General features: G+C 43.3%; 1 protein-coding gene across 1 annotated transcript in view; it reads left to right on the forward strand.

The window, feature by feature from the left end:
• Window positions 1-15,769, forward strand: part of LOC139754899 (paired box protein Pax-2a-like) — an 87,167-nt gene that overhangs the window by 71,201 nt on the left and 197 nt on the right. The window contains exons 4-5 of the mRNA XM_071672726.1: window positions 9,895-10,060; window positions 15,293-15,769. The exon at window positions 15,293-15,769 is cut by the window's right edge and continues 197 nt beyond it. Of these exons, the coding sequence (XP_071528827.1) occupies window positions 9,895-10,060; window positions 15,293-15,515 (389 nt within the window). The 3' untranslated portion in view covers window positions 15,516-15,769. The remainder of the gene's footprint in view (window positions 1-9,894; window positions 10,061-15,292) is intronic.

The raw sequence follows: 15,769 nt of genomic DNA on the forward strand, positions 1-15,769 counted from the left end.
ACCCACTACTCGTATCACAAGTAATGGGACTCGAGTTAACCACTGGTTACTGAACCCATTAGAACGCTGGAAAATGTCAAGTTATCCTCAACCACTTTTATGTAGATGAAACCTTAAAATAAAACGGTTACACTCGTGATACAAAGTATATGCTGAATAAAATGATTACTACGTTATGTATAGCGTAGAAAAAAAGTGGATTGTACACTGAAGAACGCCATAGGATATTTGTTTACTCAAGATGTATATGAACGCACTGTTATCAACAGCGTCATAAATAAACTGTTACAGTTATCATTGAACGGTGCGGAGCGAGCGCAGCGTAATCTTCCTCTTAAGCTATTGCAAGATTGATATGACGACGAAGACCCGTGGAGCGAGGCGAATGAGATGGACTCGTCCTGCACTTGCATTTATGTGTTTTTATCCCACCACCGCACACCTTCAACCCTCCACCATCTATACCGTTCTCCCTCCTTCTACCCCTTTTCTCCCTTCACTTCTTGGAGGGTATATAGTGGTATTTTTATAGCCTATAGTATATAACTGAGGCTTGCAGGTGTGTACCACTACAGCCCCAACACTGTGGCTTATGGTTGTGCATTCTTAGCTGTTTATACATACAAGCTTTAACGGGAAAATGAGAAGGGAATTGAAAACGAGGTGATCATTGAAGTCATTAATTCCGGCTGCGTTAACTTCATATCTTGTATTATCCTGTAGTTATCCAGTTATCCCTTTGACCTGATCTGACCAAATGTGGTCAGGCACGTTGATCGTAAGTAATAAACCAAGTGGCCTTAAGGCCAGGATTGCCGCCCTCATCTTAACGCCCTAATCAATGACTAATCCTTCATCTAGACCGACCGTGCAAGGATCATTACAGTCGGCAGAAATTTTGGTCATGGAGGCTCGTCAAATACCATTAGACCATTTATCGTATGTGTACTTACTACCCTTCTGTGGTTCACTTGCGGTCAAAGTCTTTTCACTATCAAGACTAATCAGTTTACGCTAAGACAAACCGTAGAGATGAATTCGATGATCTTCATTAAGAGGAATGAAAAATGGCATCTTTCTTGCTCTTATCATTTTTGTTCAACAGCCCCGTCTGAAGCAGAGTCCTTCCCCTCCCATTCTTCCCACATCCTTTCGTTTCTCCCTTCCCTTTGAACATCCTACAATTGTGTGTTTCTAAATACTTCTGTGCTACCTTGGGTTAAGATCGATTATGTGGATCATCTTCCTTTCCTTAGATATTCGATATTTCTCGCATTTGCAAGAGAGCGCCAGAGGGGATTAAAGACAAAGGAGATATGAAAAGCGTAGAGGATTGTCGAACATAATTAATAGGTTTGCAGATGCTGGGTGTTTGCGACGTGGAAGTATAAAAAGCGACAGAATCATGACAAATGGAGTGATGACAAAGGAAGAAGTGATGAAACCTTTCCATAAGATGAAGTGTGGTAAATGTGCCGAAGTGGATGGGAATGCAAAAAACAATCATAGACGGAAAAAGGCAAATGGTATTTGATAATGACAGAATCCAAGTGGTTAATCCTTGTAAAGAAAACATGGTTACAGTGAAAGATCTTGTATTATTGATAAGCACCGACTTTACAGTTGGTGCATCAATATATGAACGCCCAAAACTAGGCAAATAGAGTACCAAGACTTATATACAAAAGTGTTAGCTATATAAAAAAAAAATGATATACTGCAGCTTATCTCCTTTTAGCGAGGCCTCGCCTTAACATGCAGTACAGCTCTGGGTTCCATATTGCATTCATAGATAAAATCTCCTTAGAAGACATAGAGGAAGATGACGAAACCTGATACACGGAATTAGATATCTTTCACATAAGGAGAGACTAAAATTAATTAGATTTACATTTCCAGGATAGATGAAGAGTACGGGGCGATATGAGAGAAGTATATAAATGTATGAAATAAATAAAATGAATACAGACAGAATATCCTCTTTAAAAAAAATCGCACAAGTCTTTTTCAGCCTGTTATGTCTAGAGGTACAAGAGATGTAGGGGAACCATTAGTTTAGATAGAGTTGTTAGTGAGTGGCACAAGTTGCGTAATAGGGGAGTTACTGCCAAAACTATAGAAAGGTTGAAGCACAGATTGGATGTCTGCATGAGTGAAAGTGGTTAGGTATGACAGGAAGCTTGTCCCGCGTGAGCCAGCATTCCTAGTACAGTTTCCTCCTACTCATATGAGCAAATGTTGTTCTGGTTACGACAAATCTCACGCGTCACACTCACCGACCATGATATGATGACAACGCCAAAACCATCTTATTCACACAGTAGCCACATCTATAATAACCACACACACACACACACACACACACACACACACACACACACGGGCCAGCTTTGCTGACCAAGAATCACCATAGGCCTTCCTAGGTTGGGCCCGCATGGGTTCGATTCCTGTGAGCGGCAGTCGGCCATTACGCAACCATGTTAATAATCACGTTGAGGATGAACGATAAATGCGTATCTTGCTTAGGCTGGTGTGTGTGTGTGTGTGTACATATAGGAGTAAAGACACAGGACTTATAACAAAGTCAAGAGACGGAGCAACACGAGTGTAAAACTTTCTCCCCGTAACGCACAAATAGTATTCACCCACATACGTTCACATGCTCACTCAAAAGATATGATAATAGCAACAAAACGCACGTGTTCACACGCTCACTTCATAATAACAACACTGCAGCGACGTTAATGCGGTGCACAACCGCCAAAGTCATCCTGAGTATTACGCCTCCTACAAGCTATCATTGGCCGGAAACGTACCACCCTCAATCACTCTGGCCTTCCCTACACACCGCATCCAGGTGAGGTGGCACAATGATTCCATGGCCACGAGTGAATCACTGCCGCCTTCTGCGCCGTGCCTTCCCCACGCGCCGCCCCGGGTGATAGTGTGTGCTCTACTCTCATGGCCACAATCACACCACACTGTCGTCTCCTGCTGCTTCCCCCCTAACTAGTAATGTGTCATTTTCATCATAATCAAGACTTGACATAATAGTGTCCTGCGAGATCGTTCACAATGGCATGGTGTACTTCCACTTATTTATTATAATGGGCATTGAGTGAAAAAGAAAATACTGGGCCAATAAATTCCGATTCACGTAAAAATATACATCACAATTATGGCTCGAAACTCCATCCGATTTCCCACAGTTTCGCCGCAGTAACCAAAATGGATTTTTTCCGCTTTTTGTCACATTGTTAAATCTTTAAGCTCAAGTCATACGCACTTCTTACTCTTTCCATTATACTTTAGGTTTTCATCCTGTCGATACAGTAATCAGTTAGAAAATCTGAAAACTCCTTTGTATCAGAATTGTGTGAAACACGTGTTGGTAATTCCAATGAAAGTTGATGCGAGCGTGGCGCCCTCGTCCGCCCTAGTGTTATGGTCACGTGACCTCCCCTAGCCACCCAGCGAGGGAGTTTTTTTTCTTTCCCTCTTTTTGCTGACGACCTGAATGAGGGGTCAGGGTACATTTCATCCCTTGTTGCTTGTTGCTCTTCTTCGGTCTGAATGAATTCTCCATGATAATATTTTGACCAAAACTACTGAACCTCAGAAAGTGATCATAGATCACTTTTTCACCATACACCAGTGAACTTACGAGACCTGAATAGCAGCAAGACCACAACAGTCCCTCTCCCCGTCCCCAGCATAACGCTTCAACCTTGAGTAACCCAGAGGCAAGACCTCTTGTAGCAGAGCAACGCTGAACCTCCTCGCCACACGAACGTACTCTTAAGAGAGAAAAGGTAAATGGCTGGAGGGAGAGGGATAAGAGACCTGGCAAGTTCGTACATCCTTTCGTACATCCTGAATACAAGACCGAGTCGATGACATCCTGCCTAAGACCCTCCACTGGATGACATCCTCGCCACACCATTTGAAGCCAGACTAGTGGACGCTGAACAGTCTTCGTTATCACTTTGGTACAATTGTGTTCTCAAGTTTACCGTTTCGGTAAATTTGATGAATTACGCCTCTTCCCGAAGGAGCGACTCCTATCTTCTCAACATATCTTCTGCTTCCACTCCTCCAAATGATATTTCTTACCCCTTACACTCAACCCACTCTTAGGTCTTTCTCCAGTTTCTCTCCATCAACACGTGACATTTCCCGGGGCACGTCAAAGGCGGGCGCCTGGCACGCTGCCTGTGGTCGAAGATGATGTTTGTTGTTCCCTGCTGCAGCGCACGTGATTGGAACTTTGCCGCTGAGGCTCCCCGGGAGCTAAACAGCGCAAAGGTGTGTTCCTATTGAAGAAAATAAAGGAACTCTATCAGTGGTGACCGTATTCAACACGAAACATTATTCATACACTTTCGTTATAGGTATTGTACCATAGAAGCTTTCAAAAGACTGACCTAGCCCTGCATCCACAAAATAAGGCAAGAGACTGCCACCGAGGCTGGTGAGGCCTTGACTGGCCCACAGCATGAACAGCAGATGAGTATCAGTTTCTCGTGATAAACCTTCAACATAATGGTCGGTGGGCTTTCTGATGTGCATAGTACGAAGGGCATAGAAATTATCTACTTGTAATTATCTACCTATACTGTGCGCCCTAGGAGTTTTATACTAGTGAGGCCCCATCTGTTGGGCCATCTCTACAGTCATGCAACATTTTGAACTTATGATCTTTGCAAGTACTATATTTTCATTCATTCCAGTCCTCCAATAGTCATATGTTATGAAAGTATCTTTTTACATCAGTTCTAACACGCTCTTTGATTTTATACACTGGTCTTAGGGTTGCCCCAGCTCTTGATCTATCAGAACTGTTTATTGTCTGCGTCATCCATCCGAGGTAATAACTTGAAAGTTATGATCCGGTGGTGACCTGTCACTATTTTCTCTTTGGTTGGCAAATCTAAGGCCTTTAACCTTTCCCTGTAACTCATACGTCTTTAATTCGGTACCATCTTTGTTGTCCTCTTCTACACTATCAGCACTTTGCGCTTGATTTGGCGAAAGTAGTGGTGCAGCTTTGCTGGCATGTATAGTTATGGAGATTCGTTTGAAAAAGTTATAGATTTACCGGTGTGTGTGGCAGCGGGAACATGCTAAAAATACTTTTCAATGTGAATGTGTTGTAAAGTAATTCAAACTTACTGATGCGCATAGTACTGAGGTTGTGGCGTGTTGTAAGGAGGGTGTTCCTGTGTAGTCAGGCTGATGTGTCTGAGTGTACTAATGATATTTGTCTCGGTGTGCACCACCAAACCATGGCACTGGGAGCGGCGTCGGTTGGCGCGGCAGCCGTAGGAGGCGGAGTAACACTGGGCCGCCCGCACGGTGGCAGAAGTGGCTGTGGTTACCATGACTACGGGATGGTGGGCCGCCAGACGACGCTTTAATCCAGCTCCAGGCGTTCACCGGGGATGATGACGTCAGCCATCGGGAGCCAATGATGCGCGACGGCGAGGGGAGACGGGCTTGGGGGACAGGACCCTTATGTCATGTTGCTCGCTCATTGGTCTACGTCACTACCACCAGCCACACCCAAGTATCCCAGCCGAGTCTAGCAACATTGAGTGGAACAAGTGATTTAAAAGGATTTACATTAAAGTGGAAATACTTGGTTAGGCTTGAGTACTCCTAACACCAGAGGCCACTCGTTGCTGAGTCTTCATTTTTTGGCGAGCGTAGTGATGGCAGTGTGGTGGCTCCGTGGGACCCTCATTTCGACGCGCACCGCTCTATTGATGGTGCATCGGCCAACACCAACGCCCCCTCCGCAGTCCCGTGATACACACGCACTCGAGGACAACCAAACATACCGCAAGAAGTTGAGCTCAGAGACGAGGCGGGAGCCTGGGTCTTGCACCAACACGAACATCCAATTACGTAGTTCTTGATATGCTATTGGACAAAAAGACATATACAGGACAACTGATAGAAATTCTTATTTTCTTATGTTTCTAGTTTGATCTTCTGTAGTAGTTGATAACCATCAACTCTACAAAGTGGAACACTCCTCTTACTGTATAAGTGATAACACAGAACAGCTCCTGTAATGGAAAAAGAATCAGAGATCTTTTCTTCCACTTGACAGTCAGTGAGAACATCACCCCAGTGGCTTGTGTTGACTAGGGAATGCGAATGATACCACTTGGTGCTTGAAGTGGAACAAGTTAATGGTAAATCCTTCCACAAAGGCCACTTCGGTTTATCGATACTATAGAGGATCGTGTGGCGATAAGCCTCATAGTTATCATAAACTGCCAATACTCACGGTACAACTCATACCTACCAGGCTCATTCAACATAAGTTAGAACTAGAAAAATAAAACTCACTTATGGAGCATTACTTTAAAAGATGAAAAGCCAATACATGTAATCTATCAATAGTTCCACAGGATTCTCCACCAGTCATAAATGAATGTTAAAGAAAGTCGAAATTCAGTGTAGTACAGGAAACTTTGACTGACATTATCCATTACCCGGATCTTTAAAACAACAGTATTCTGCTAGTCGTCAGTATATAGGCTTTACTGACTGACAGTCGATTTATGAAGATCCCTCAACCTAGGCTCCCTGACCTTGTTGCCTCCAACCTGCCTAGTACGACCAATTCCTTTTTGACTCACCTAGTTTTAGTCTACCCAGCTCCTTTACCTTCTTGGCCTATGTGACCCAAGCCTGACAGACTCAGCTCTCCAACCTGCCGTCATCCACCCCATGCCTTTTTACGTTATTAAATGTCAGTACTTGTTCGGTCTTTAGTTCCGCTTGTGGCGATTTCGTACGTTTCCACGTCTTACCATATGTGCAACTGTCTTGGATTCAAACTCGGCAGAGGGAAATGATATGCAGCGTAAAAAACTTCATTAATGAAATTTTAGTGCTACATTTCATTTCCCTCAGCTAAGTTTGAATCTGAAGCTATGACCATATGTGAAGGTGAGGACTGTAAATTGCTGCTGCTGGATACACAATATTCGTTTTACGAGGTGTTAGCAAAGTCTTCGTCCTGTTAAGGTGGTCAGATGTCTCTCAAGATATTCTTAGTCAGAAAAGGGAGGCAAGTAGAACTTTGATATGTAACGTGTTGGGCGAGTATGGCAGACTTCAAGATGTTTATGCGTTACCCTCAAAAATAGCAAGGTTCCCTTGTTGTTACATGATAGAACAGTCATTATAAAGGTAATTTCATAACCATCGTGTGGTTGGTTGATTAAACTCTGTCTCCAATATTCAGTATCCCGATCCGGTTTTACTCCGTATAGATATTTAGATCCGTCGTAGATTCCTTTTGACTTTGATGGTAATGGAAGGCCTGCAGTGAACATGATTTTGAAGTTCTTGTAACTATATATATGATGAAAAATTGACAATAACTCACACGATAACTGGAGCAATATAAATGAAAACACATTACAAATTGCCACTCTAGCTGCCGTTTCGATTTCAAGCATCGATTCCCGGTGTTGGTACATTATTTCCCCATTTAGTGTTTCCCCTCACTGGTCTCCCTCTACAGTATGGTAGGGGAGGAAACTAACAGCAGAGGATGGGAAGGAGGGCAATGGTTGGATAATGATAAAAAATGAGAGAGGGAAATCACACAAAGGTGGATGAGAAGAATGAGGAATAAAGAAATAACCCAGTATGTTGTAATAGGAAAATGAATGGAAAAGATCATAAAGAAACGAAGTTTACAGACGAAGCAAATCGTGATAGAAAATGGTAGTGCGTAAAAGGAAAAAGATGTTTACGATACTCTAAAACACTTTGTACGATGGTAGTGCTGTGGATAAGCTCGACTACAGTAAAAAAGATGTCGGTATACATTAAAATGAGTCAACAGCAGAGACCACACGCAAGGCCATAACCATTCTGTTGTGTGGGTCGTAACTCAGGACTCCCTGGGGTGGGTGCGGGTGATTGGTGGAGGGAACGTGTGTGTGTGTGTGTGGGGGGGGGGAGGGGTTAGGTAGGAGTTAAGAATTGTCAAAGAAAAATCCAAAATAGGACTGGCTTAACCCAAGGGCAAATCGCCTTTCTCAGGAGACCAGGCTGGCCGTAATGGGTCTTTTATATATCGTATTTTCCCCTCGAAATTGCCAGAGGGACTGGGGGAGAATAGAAACAGTGGCCAAATATCAAGGAAAATCATATCGCCCCCCTCACCGAGTGGTGAAGGAAGTTGGGGATAATTGGCCTTGTGTGCCCTCCGTCCCCCTCAAGACTTCCCAATATCTTCCCTACCCTAAAGTCGTGGAGGAAGTAATTGGTTATGGCTGTCTTTATGGTTATTCGTGTTCCGCCCATAAACCTCCACTATAGCTAGATCTCTATTTTCTTTCTCTTTTTGATTTCTGTCAGCGAAAAAATAGGCAAAAGGCTTTTGTTGCATACTGACTGATATTTCCGAGGATCATGTATGTTTCTGGAAAGAATCTGAGCCCCAGTGACAGCTCAAGTGGACCAGCGGTGTTTGATCACTTCCAAATCATACATTGAATTTAGAATGCTACGTATCAATACTCCCCTAAGCTGAATGGAACAAAGAGGACCGACTAGTCACCCCTTAAAGCACACTCTTCCAATGTTGTTATTGCTGAACTATGTCACTTCAACAGGTTATGATTGAGGGCCAGAGGCCAAGCCAAAACTCGAAGGTCAGACTAGAACCCATGATGGAGTGTAGAGGATTAAATGAGGTCTATACCTGGCTTCTACTGAAGGACAGAGTCTAGACCATCAGTAGGACAGATTCCAGTCCACCAGTAGGGGTCGAACATTGTCATTCACTGAAAGTCAGAAGCCAAGCGAGAAGTTGAGGTCAGAAGCAAAATAAACACTGAAGTGTCGAAGGCTAGACTAGCGCTGAATATCAGAAGCTTGGCTACCACTAGCGACTAAACTGGAAATCAGATGTTGGGTCATCACTCGAGATCAGAGGCCGGACGACCAACGCATCACTGATGCTGATCTGATATAGACTAAAACTATCTAGGACCTCACACCTCAGCGCCACTAACCACGGCCAAATCTGAAGAGTTCTAGAAGGCACGCTTACAATGATCACATCCGCGAGCTATAACCACTACCACTTTTCCAACAGTTCAGAGACTTTCGTGCTGCTAATCTAGTTATGCTCTCTATCTATCTATATATTATTTGTCTGTGTATGGATTATGACGGCGAGTAAACTCGGGAGAGCTTCTGAGTTTTATCTATCTGTTTGTCTCTGGGTCCGCTTTGAAGAAAATCTAATTTGCTTATTCTGAAGCCAAAGGAAAATAAAGATGCCAGAAATAGTGAGAAATTATGACAATGATTCTTGTGCAAGACAACAAAATATATTCAATTTGATAAAGGATTTTATCATGCAAATTATACATAAAACTGCTTTTAATTGAAATATCCTTGTTACGAGAATTTGTACATTTCAGTAAATATATGCAGTTGTGTTCCCATGGTGATACATCATGAAATTCACTCTTCCTCTAGTAGCCAGAACTACTACAGGAGGGTATGAGGGATAATCACACTACCATCTCTTATCCTTCCTCTCGTCACGCTTTTGATCCGTGTGTGACTATGCCAGAGACAACATGACCTTTACCATCTCTCCTCCCACTCACCAGTGACATTCACTGTAAGATCAACACCCCCACAGTTTTTGGACCACGGGACATTTTATCTCCAGAGGCTTACCGTATCCTCTGCAGACCATATTCCTCCTGCATGTTATCTTCTATGCATGAGACACAAAAGAAGCCAGCAGCCAGATACTGTAGATTTGGCAGTGATCAACGACTAACTGGTAGCTTCTGTACCACACATCATCTACAAGGAAAGTAACCAGCGTGTCTCCTGCCGCAGGTCACGGCGGGGTGAACCAGCTGGGAGGAGTGTTCGTGAACGGGCGGCCGCTCCCGGACATGGTTCGTCAGAGGATCGTGGAGCTGGCTCACAACGGCGTCCGCCCCTGCGACATCTCCCGCCAGCTCCGCGTCTCCCACGGCTGCGTCTCCAAGATCCTATCCAAGTAAGCATCTTTATCAGTTGTAGTAAAAGTAGTGGTTGTAGCAGTGGTAGTAGTAACATTAGTGATACTAGTATCACTAGTAGTAATAGCAGAAATAGTAGTAGTGGTAATAGCAGCAGTAGGAATAGTAGAAGCAGAGTAGCAGTATTAGCAATAGCATAAGTATTAGTAGTAGTAGTAGTATTAGTGGTATCAGTAGTTGTAGTGGTGGTGGTTGTAGTAGTAGTAGTAGTAGTGCCAAGTTACAGTAGTAGTATCATTGTCAGTAGTAAAAGTAGTGGTGCCAGTGGTGGTAGTGGCAGTTGCGACAATGGCATAAATGCTGACGATATGAGGACTATCCTGATCTAAAAGGAGACTGTGGAATACGAAGGTGCGAGATGTCTTCTTTAATCAACGAGGTTAACTGATCCTTAAAACTCTCCTAAAGGTGACATTACTATCAGCGTTAACGCCAGGCACAAGTTGAGGTAAGAGTAACATGCATGTCTTAAAAACTACTCAAGACAGAGGTTCAATCACCTGAAGGGGTAAAGTTTGGATTATAGAATTTAGGCTTATAAGCCAAGCATTGGGCTTTCTAAGGCTATTCAGCGCTCTTCATACAGTTTAGAATATTCTATCTTATAAATACATATGAACTCAAAGAAATGACTAATTCCAGTTCTGATAGACCAAGGTGGTAAGAACGAAAAGTATAGGAGAGAAAATAGCCAACATGTGTTGGTGCGAGAGCTCAGGTTTAACCTTTGCAGCTTGGTTAAACCCACGTGCGTACCAAGGAAAGGAAAATTCCCCCCTGCCATAGCTCAAGCCATCACTGCTCCACACTGACCCCACCACCGTGTTCAGGTCCATGTGGATCGTAGGGGGTGAATGAGTAAAGTGAAAAATGTGTGTTCTTATAGTACGAGACTTTACTAACAATATCCATCACCTTAAGATCCCTCGTGTCTTACATATCCCAAGTGAGATTCATCAGCAAAATTTCTTTGACCAGTGAATATGGGTGAACCTAATCATTCCATGTGTCATGACCATTTTTGTCGTGCAGTCAAATTTCTAAGCCCAACTGTATAGAGAAATGTCTTTGATGGAGTCTTCATTTTCGTCACGATACACTAGCTTAGGACTGAGAAATCCTGATCATACTGAAAATCTTAAGTCATCCGTGCGAGAAAACCTCCTTTTGTAGTTTTATAGCAAAATCCAATCCGTCTTTCTTTTCGGAAGTAAATCATTTCCACTCCTTATCAGAACTCTCAGCGAATATCATCATGGAAAGTGAATTTTTTCATCCGATGTCAGTCCTCGTTTGTTGCTGGTACATCCCCCTCCTCCTCCTCCTCTCCCCTATCCCTCCCTTCTCCCCTTCCATCGCCCTCAATCACTCTCTGTCTCCCCCTCCCACCAACTGAGACCGGGGCAGTCAAAACACACCATAACAAAGCTAATATCCTTGGCTGGGATTGGCACACGACCCTCGTAATGGCAGTCTGATAGAGAAATGAGGAAATAATAACCATAACAAAAAGTGGCTAATCCCTTTCCCCTCTTGGTCTGTGGTGATCCTAACTTGTGTCCCTCGGTTATATCACTGGTTCTTGATGTGTGTATGTGTGTGTGCGCGCGTGTGTGCGCGCGCGCGCTAATTCTATATGACAGCTTCTTCCCAGCACCATCTTATGCATATTCAATTAATCTATGGCTCATGCGATTTTCTTCTCTTCCTTTCAAATTTCCATGAACCATATTATCCAGAATAAAAGTTCGCATGACTACCAATCAGTTATTGTCTGCGGATTTCCATGTCTGATACGCTCTTCTCCTTTTACTTCGACCAAAATCAGTTACAAATATACTCATGTACATATCCATACTTGCTCGCCCTTATCCATTCCCGACGCCACCCCGCCCCACAGGAAAAAAAAAAGCAACTTTTCAGGTTAAAAGATCTATCAGTCACAGCGATAGAATTTTACTGGTAGATATGGCGGAAGGCCACCAGTATGTACCCTTCGAGAACAATTACATAAAAGAAAAAACATTTTAACAGAAAAACTTTCATTTTAAGCTTTTATTGATTTCTGCCACCAGCACCTCAAAACCCTCGAATGATACACCATTTCTAACCATAGAGAGTCTACGTTTCATAACACAACCAAGTGTTGTGGATGTGGTTGGTGCACGGTGCTCAACCTCTTCGGTAGATGTTAATAATGTAACACCACAACATATACGCAAACCGGTCACCGCGTCTGAGCCGGATAGTCACCCCCAACTTTTATCCATTACAATTTGCATACAAATCGAGTTCCTGTCACGCCACCTGCCCTTCGCCCCGGGTCATTCTCACTTACCGATGTATTAATTTCTCGTCCACTGCTCTTGTGATTAATCAGGTCGTTTTTAAAGCCGAATTGATGCGACTTGCAGGAAAATTAAGTTATTCAGGAGCAAAATTTATGACCCGTCCCAAATTGTTGGTTTATTATGAGCGACGAAATAGAATTTTTTTTTTTTTTTTTGAGGACTGTACTTTTGTTCACGTTGGGTATTTTCGATTAAATTTTCTGATCAGTCTAAGGCGATAAACTGTAAATTCTTATCGTAACATTAGCATGAAATCCACAGACCTTTCTCCTGAGGTCTAAGAAATTGGCTGGCGGGAAGGTATCAGTGTTTAACCCAACAACAGATATGTGTACATTTGCATATGTCCTTGGTTCTTCCACACGACTCCCTCATTCATGTCATCAACGTTACCCACACTCAATACATCTGTCTCATGTGGAAAATGTATCACTTCCTTACCCTCTACATTCTTCATTCCTGCATACATCGATATGGTCATTTCAGAATATATATATATACAGTCTCCACTTTGATATTACAAAAAAGTTCGTTCATTAGATAAGTTTACATTATTTCATACGGTGTTCTTTGGTACTAGGTGCGAAAAAAAAGGATATATTCTCAAGGTTTCTGGTATCTTACCATTAACCTTACCATGAGGGAAAAGATGTGCTGTGTCTTGTAGAGGTTTCCTCAAACGTATCTCTAAAGGGTTAATTTTCTCACAAACTAAGATACACTGCTTTAATGTGTGTCCATTTCTCTATCCACACACAGTTGCACATATCCCTGACACCATGGGTTTATACTGCAAAGCTCGTGCTCTGTGTATCTATATTGCGTTGTCGTAACTTGAACAGCCATATGTTGTGATAAATGGTTAGGTTGTCATTGTAGCTTCTTTGGTTCAATGAAACGTAATTTCATCAATAAGCCGAGATCAGATTGATCTAATCTTTTTTATCAATCGATCACTGATCATATCTGCTAATGTCAGCAGCTGATAAAGGTCCACTTCCCATACCTATGGAGAGCTTTATCATGTTTCGTGTACTGAAGAGACGCCCCTGGCGTCTCTCCAACTGAGAGTAGACCTCAGTCAGAATTTCCTGTAGGAAGGTAATCCCTCTACCTTCCCATAGAAAGACATCACTCTCTTTCACCCTTTTCCATTAAAAGCTCCTTCATATTTGCTGATAGTCTCCTTGTTGCCTCGCTGACCATAACAAGCAACCTTAGGAAATAACTTCGTGGTCTGTCGGTCAACACACACCATCAAGGGGTACAACACTCACAACAGCTGAAGACTTGCTTCCAAAACGCAGTTTGAATTTCCCTTCGCGGCTGTAGATCAGAAAGTGGCCTCTCACTTACGAAGGGCTTTCATCCAGCCACCGGTTCACAAGTTTCGTTCATCCACATCAGCTCTGTTTTATCTTCATACATGTTCTAAATTCACACTAAGTGCCTAACATCGGGTTCTGGACGTTGCAATTGATCCTAGTTCTTAGTTCACCAGTTCCGAAGCTCGACCTGTTTGGATAAGCTGACGCTGTATTCAAATCTGGACTAGACTGAAGGGGATACGAGGATAGAAATTTAGTGTACGGATCACCCACTCTACTTATATTTCGAAATATTGTTTATGTTTCAATCAGTTATCGACATTAATGGAAGACCGGCTATTTATCTTTCCTTTGCGATTCTTCACCAGTAAATCAAAGCAACTGATGGGGAAACAATCACACCTGGCAGCTTGTGGACCATGGCAATTTCCTCATTGATCGCAGTAAAACATTTCTTGGACCTGTTGTTAGCCAGGTCAGCAGCGGGAAGTGATCAAAAATTTCAGTGGCACGGCAGTTTCCCATCATGTAGGATTCCTCTCCCTCCTTCGCTTCCTCTCTTGCCCCCTCCTTTATATTCCCCAATAGCGCCGTCTATTTTCTTGCCTCAGTGTACTTAGCGTCAGCTTCTGATATTTATTGTAGGGGACAACGTAGGAGAAGCGTGATGGCTTCCTCGACCCCCCGCATCCATACCCGAGCGACAAACCAGGAAGGAAGAAGAGAGGAACTTGAGGGCTGAAAAGGGTCGCTAGATCAGTAGGGGAAGAAGGAAAATAAAGAGCTGATTACAAAGCAGAATAGAAAATGTAGCGTAATCACTTTTGTTTGAAAAAAAAAAAAAAAGAAGAAACAGGTTTCGGGGTCACCTTGCCATTTTTTGAGGACTCGAAATTTATAAACATGGGTCGGATGTAACCATTCCCATGTTTTTTTTTATTTTCAATTCAGAAAATTTCAGATTTTCACTTCTTAAGAACAGAAACCATTTTCGATGGAGGAGTGTCAGCCATTTCTAGGGATGTTACATACAACATGGGACATCTGCAAGGACCTTCCGCTTTTGGTCAACAACCCGCATCCCACCTTTTCAAAGAATCTTTGCTTTCGTGTACGTTTTCATTCTACAGAATATATTTCTTTCGTTTATAACCTAACGGCGTGCAAGGGAAAGAATGAATTAAGAGCGATGTGGTATACAGGGTACTACGTACTGTCAATGGGCTGAAGCACGGAATATAAAGATGTCAGGGGAGGCCACGGGAAGCTCTGTAGGGGGGCCTGGTTGTGGATAGGGGTGTGTGTCTTCGGTGCATTACACATGACAACCAAAGAGTGGATGCGAGTCAATGAGACCAATATATCGTTTGTTTCTTGAGTTATCCCGGGAAACGGCGACCTTGCAAATATTTCTGATGGAACTAGGTAACAACGCTAACTTAGGCTGTGGTGGAGGCAAGGTATAAATGGTAACCAATGAGGCTTGACTGAGTTCATACAAGTCTCACACACGCAACATTCCTTCTTGCAGGTACTATGAGACGGGTTCCATCAGACCCGGTGTAATCGGCGGGTCTAAGCCCAAGGTGGCCACACCTACAGTGGTGGAAGCCATCGCCAACTACAAGAAACAGAACCCCACTATGTTTGCCTGGGAGATCCGGGAGCGGCTTCTGGCAGATGGTGTGTGTGACCAGGAGGGCGTTCCATCTGTCTCCAGTATTAACAGGTGGGTGAAGGCCAACACTGACTAACCCATTACCCGTCGTTCTCTTCTAGATATTACGAGACCGGCAGCTACAAAGCCGGTGTCATCGGCGGCTCCAAACCCAAAGTAGCGACTCCCCTGGTGGTGGACACCATTGCCAGGTACAAACGGGAGAACCCGACCATGTTCGCCTGGGAAATCCGAGACAGGCTGCTTGTGGAGAATGTTTGTACCCAGGAGAACGTACCCTCAATGTCCTCCATCAACAGGTAACGTCAACTGTACAATGGAGACCTGCAC

This window comes from Panulirus ornatus, chromosome 18, assembly GCF_036320965.1.
Source record: "Panulirus ornatus isolate Po-2019 chromosome 18, ASM3632096v1, whole genome shotgun sequence".
Classification (NCBI taxonomy): domain Eukaryota; kingdom Metazoa; phylum Arthropoda; class Malacostraca; order Decapoda; family Palinuridae; genus Panulirus; species Panulirus ornatus.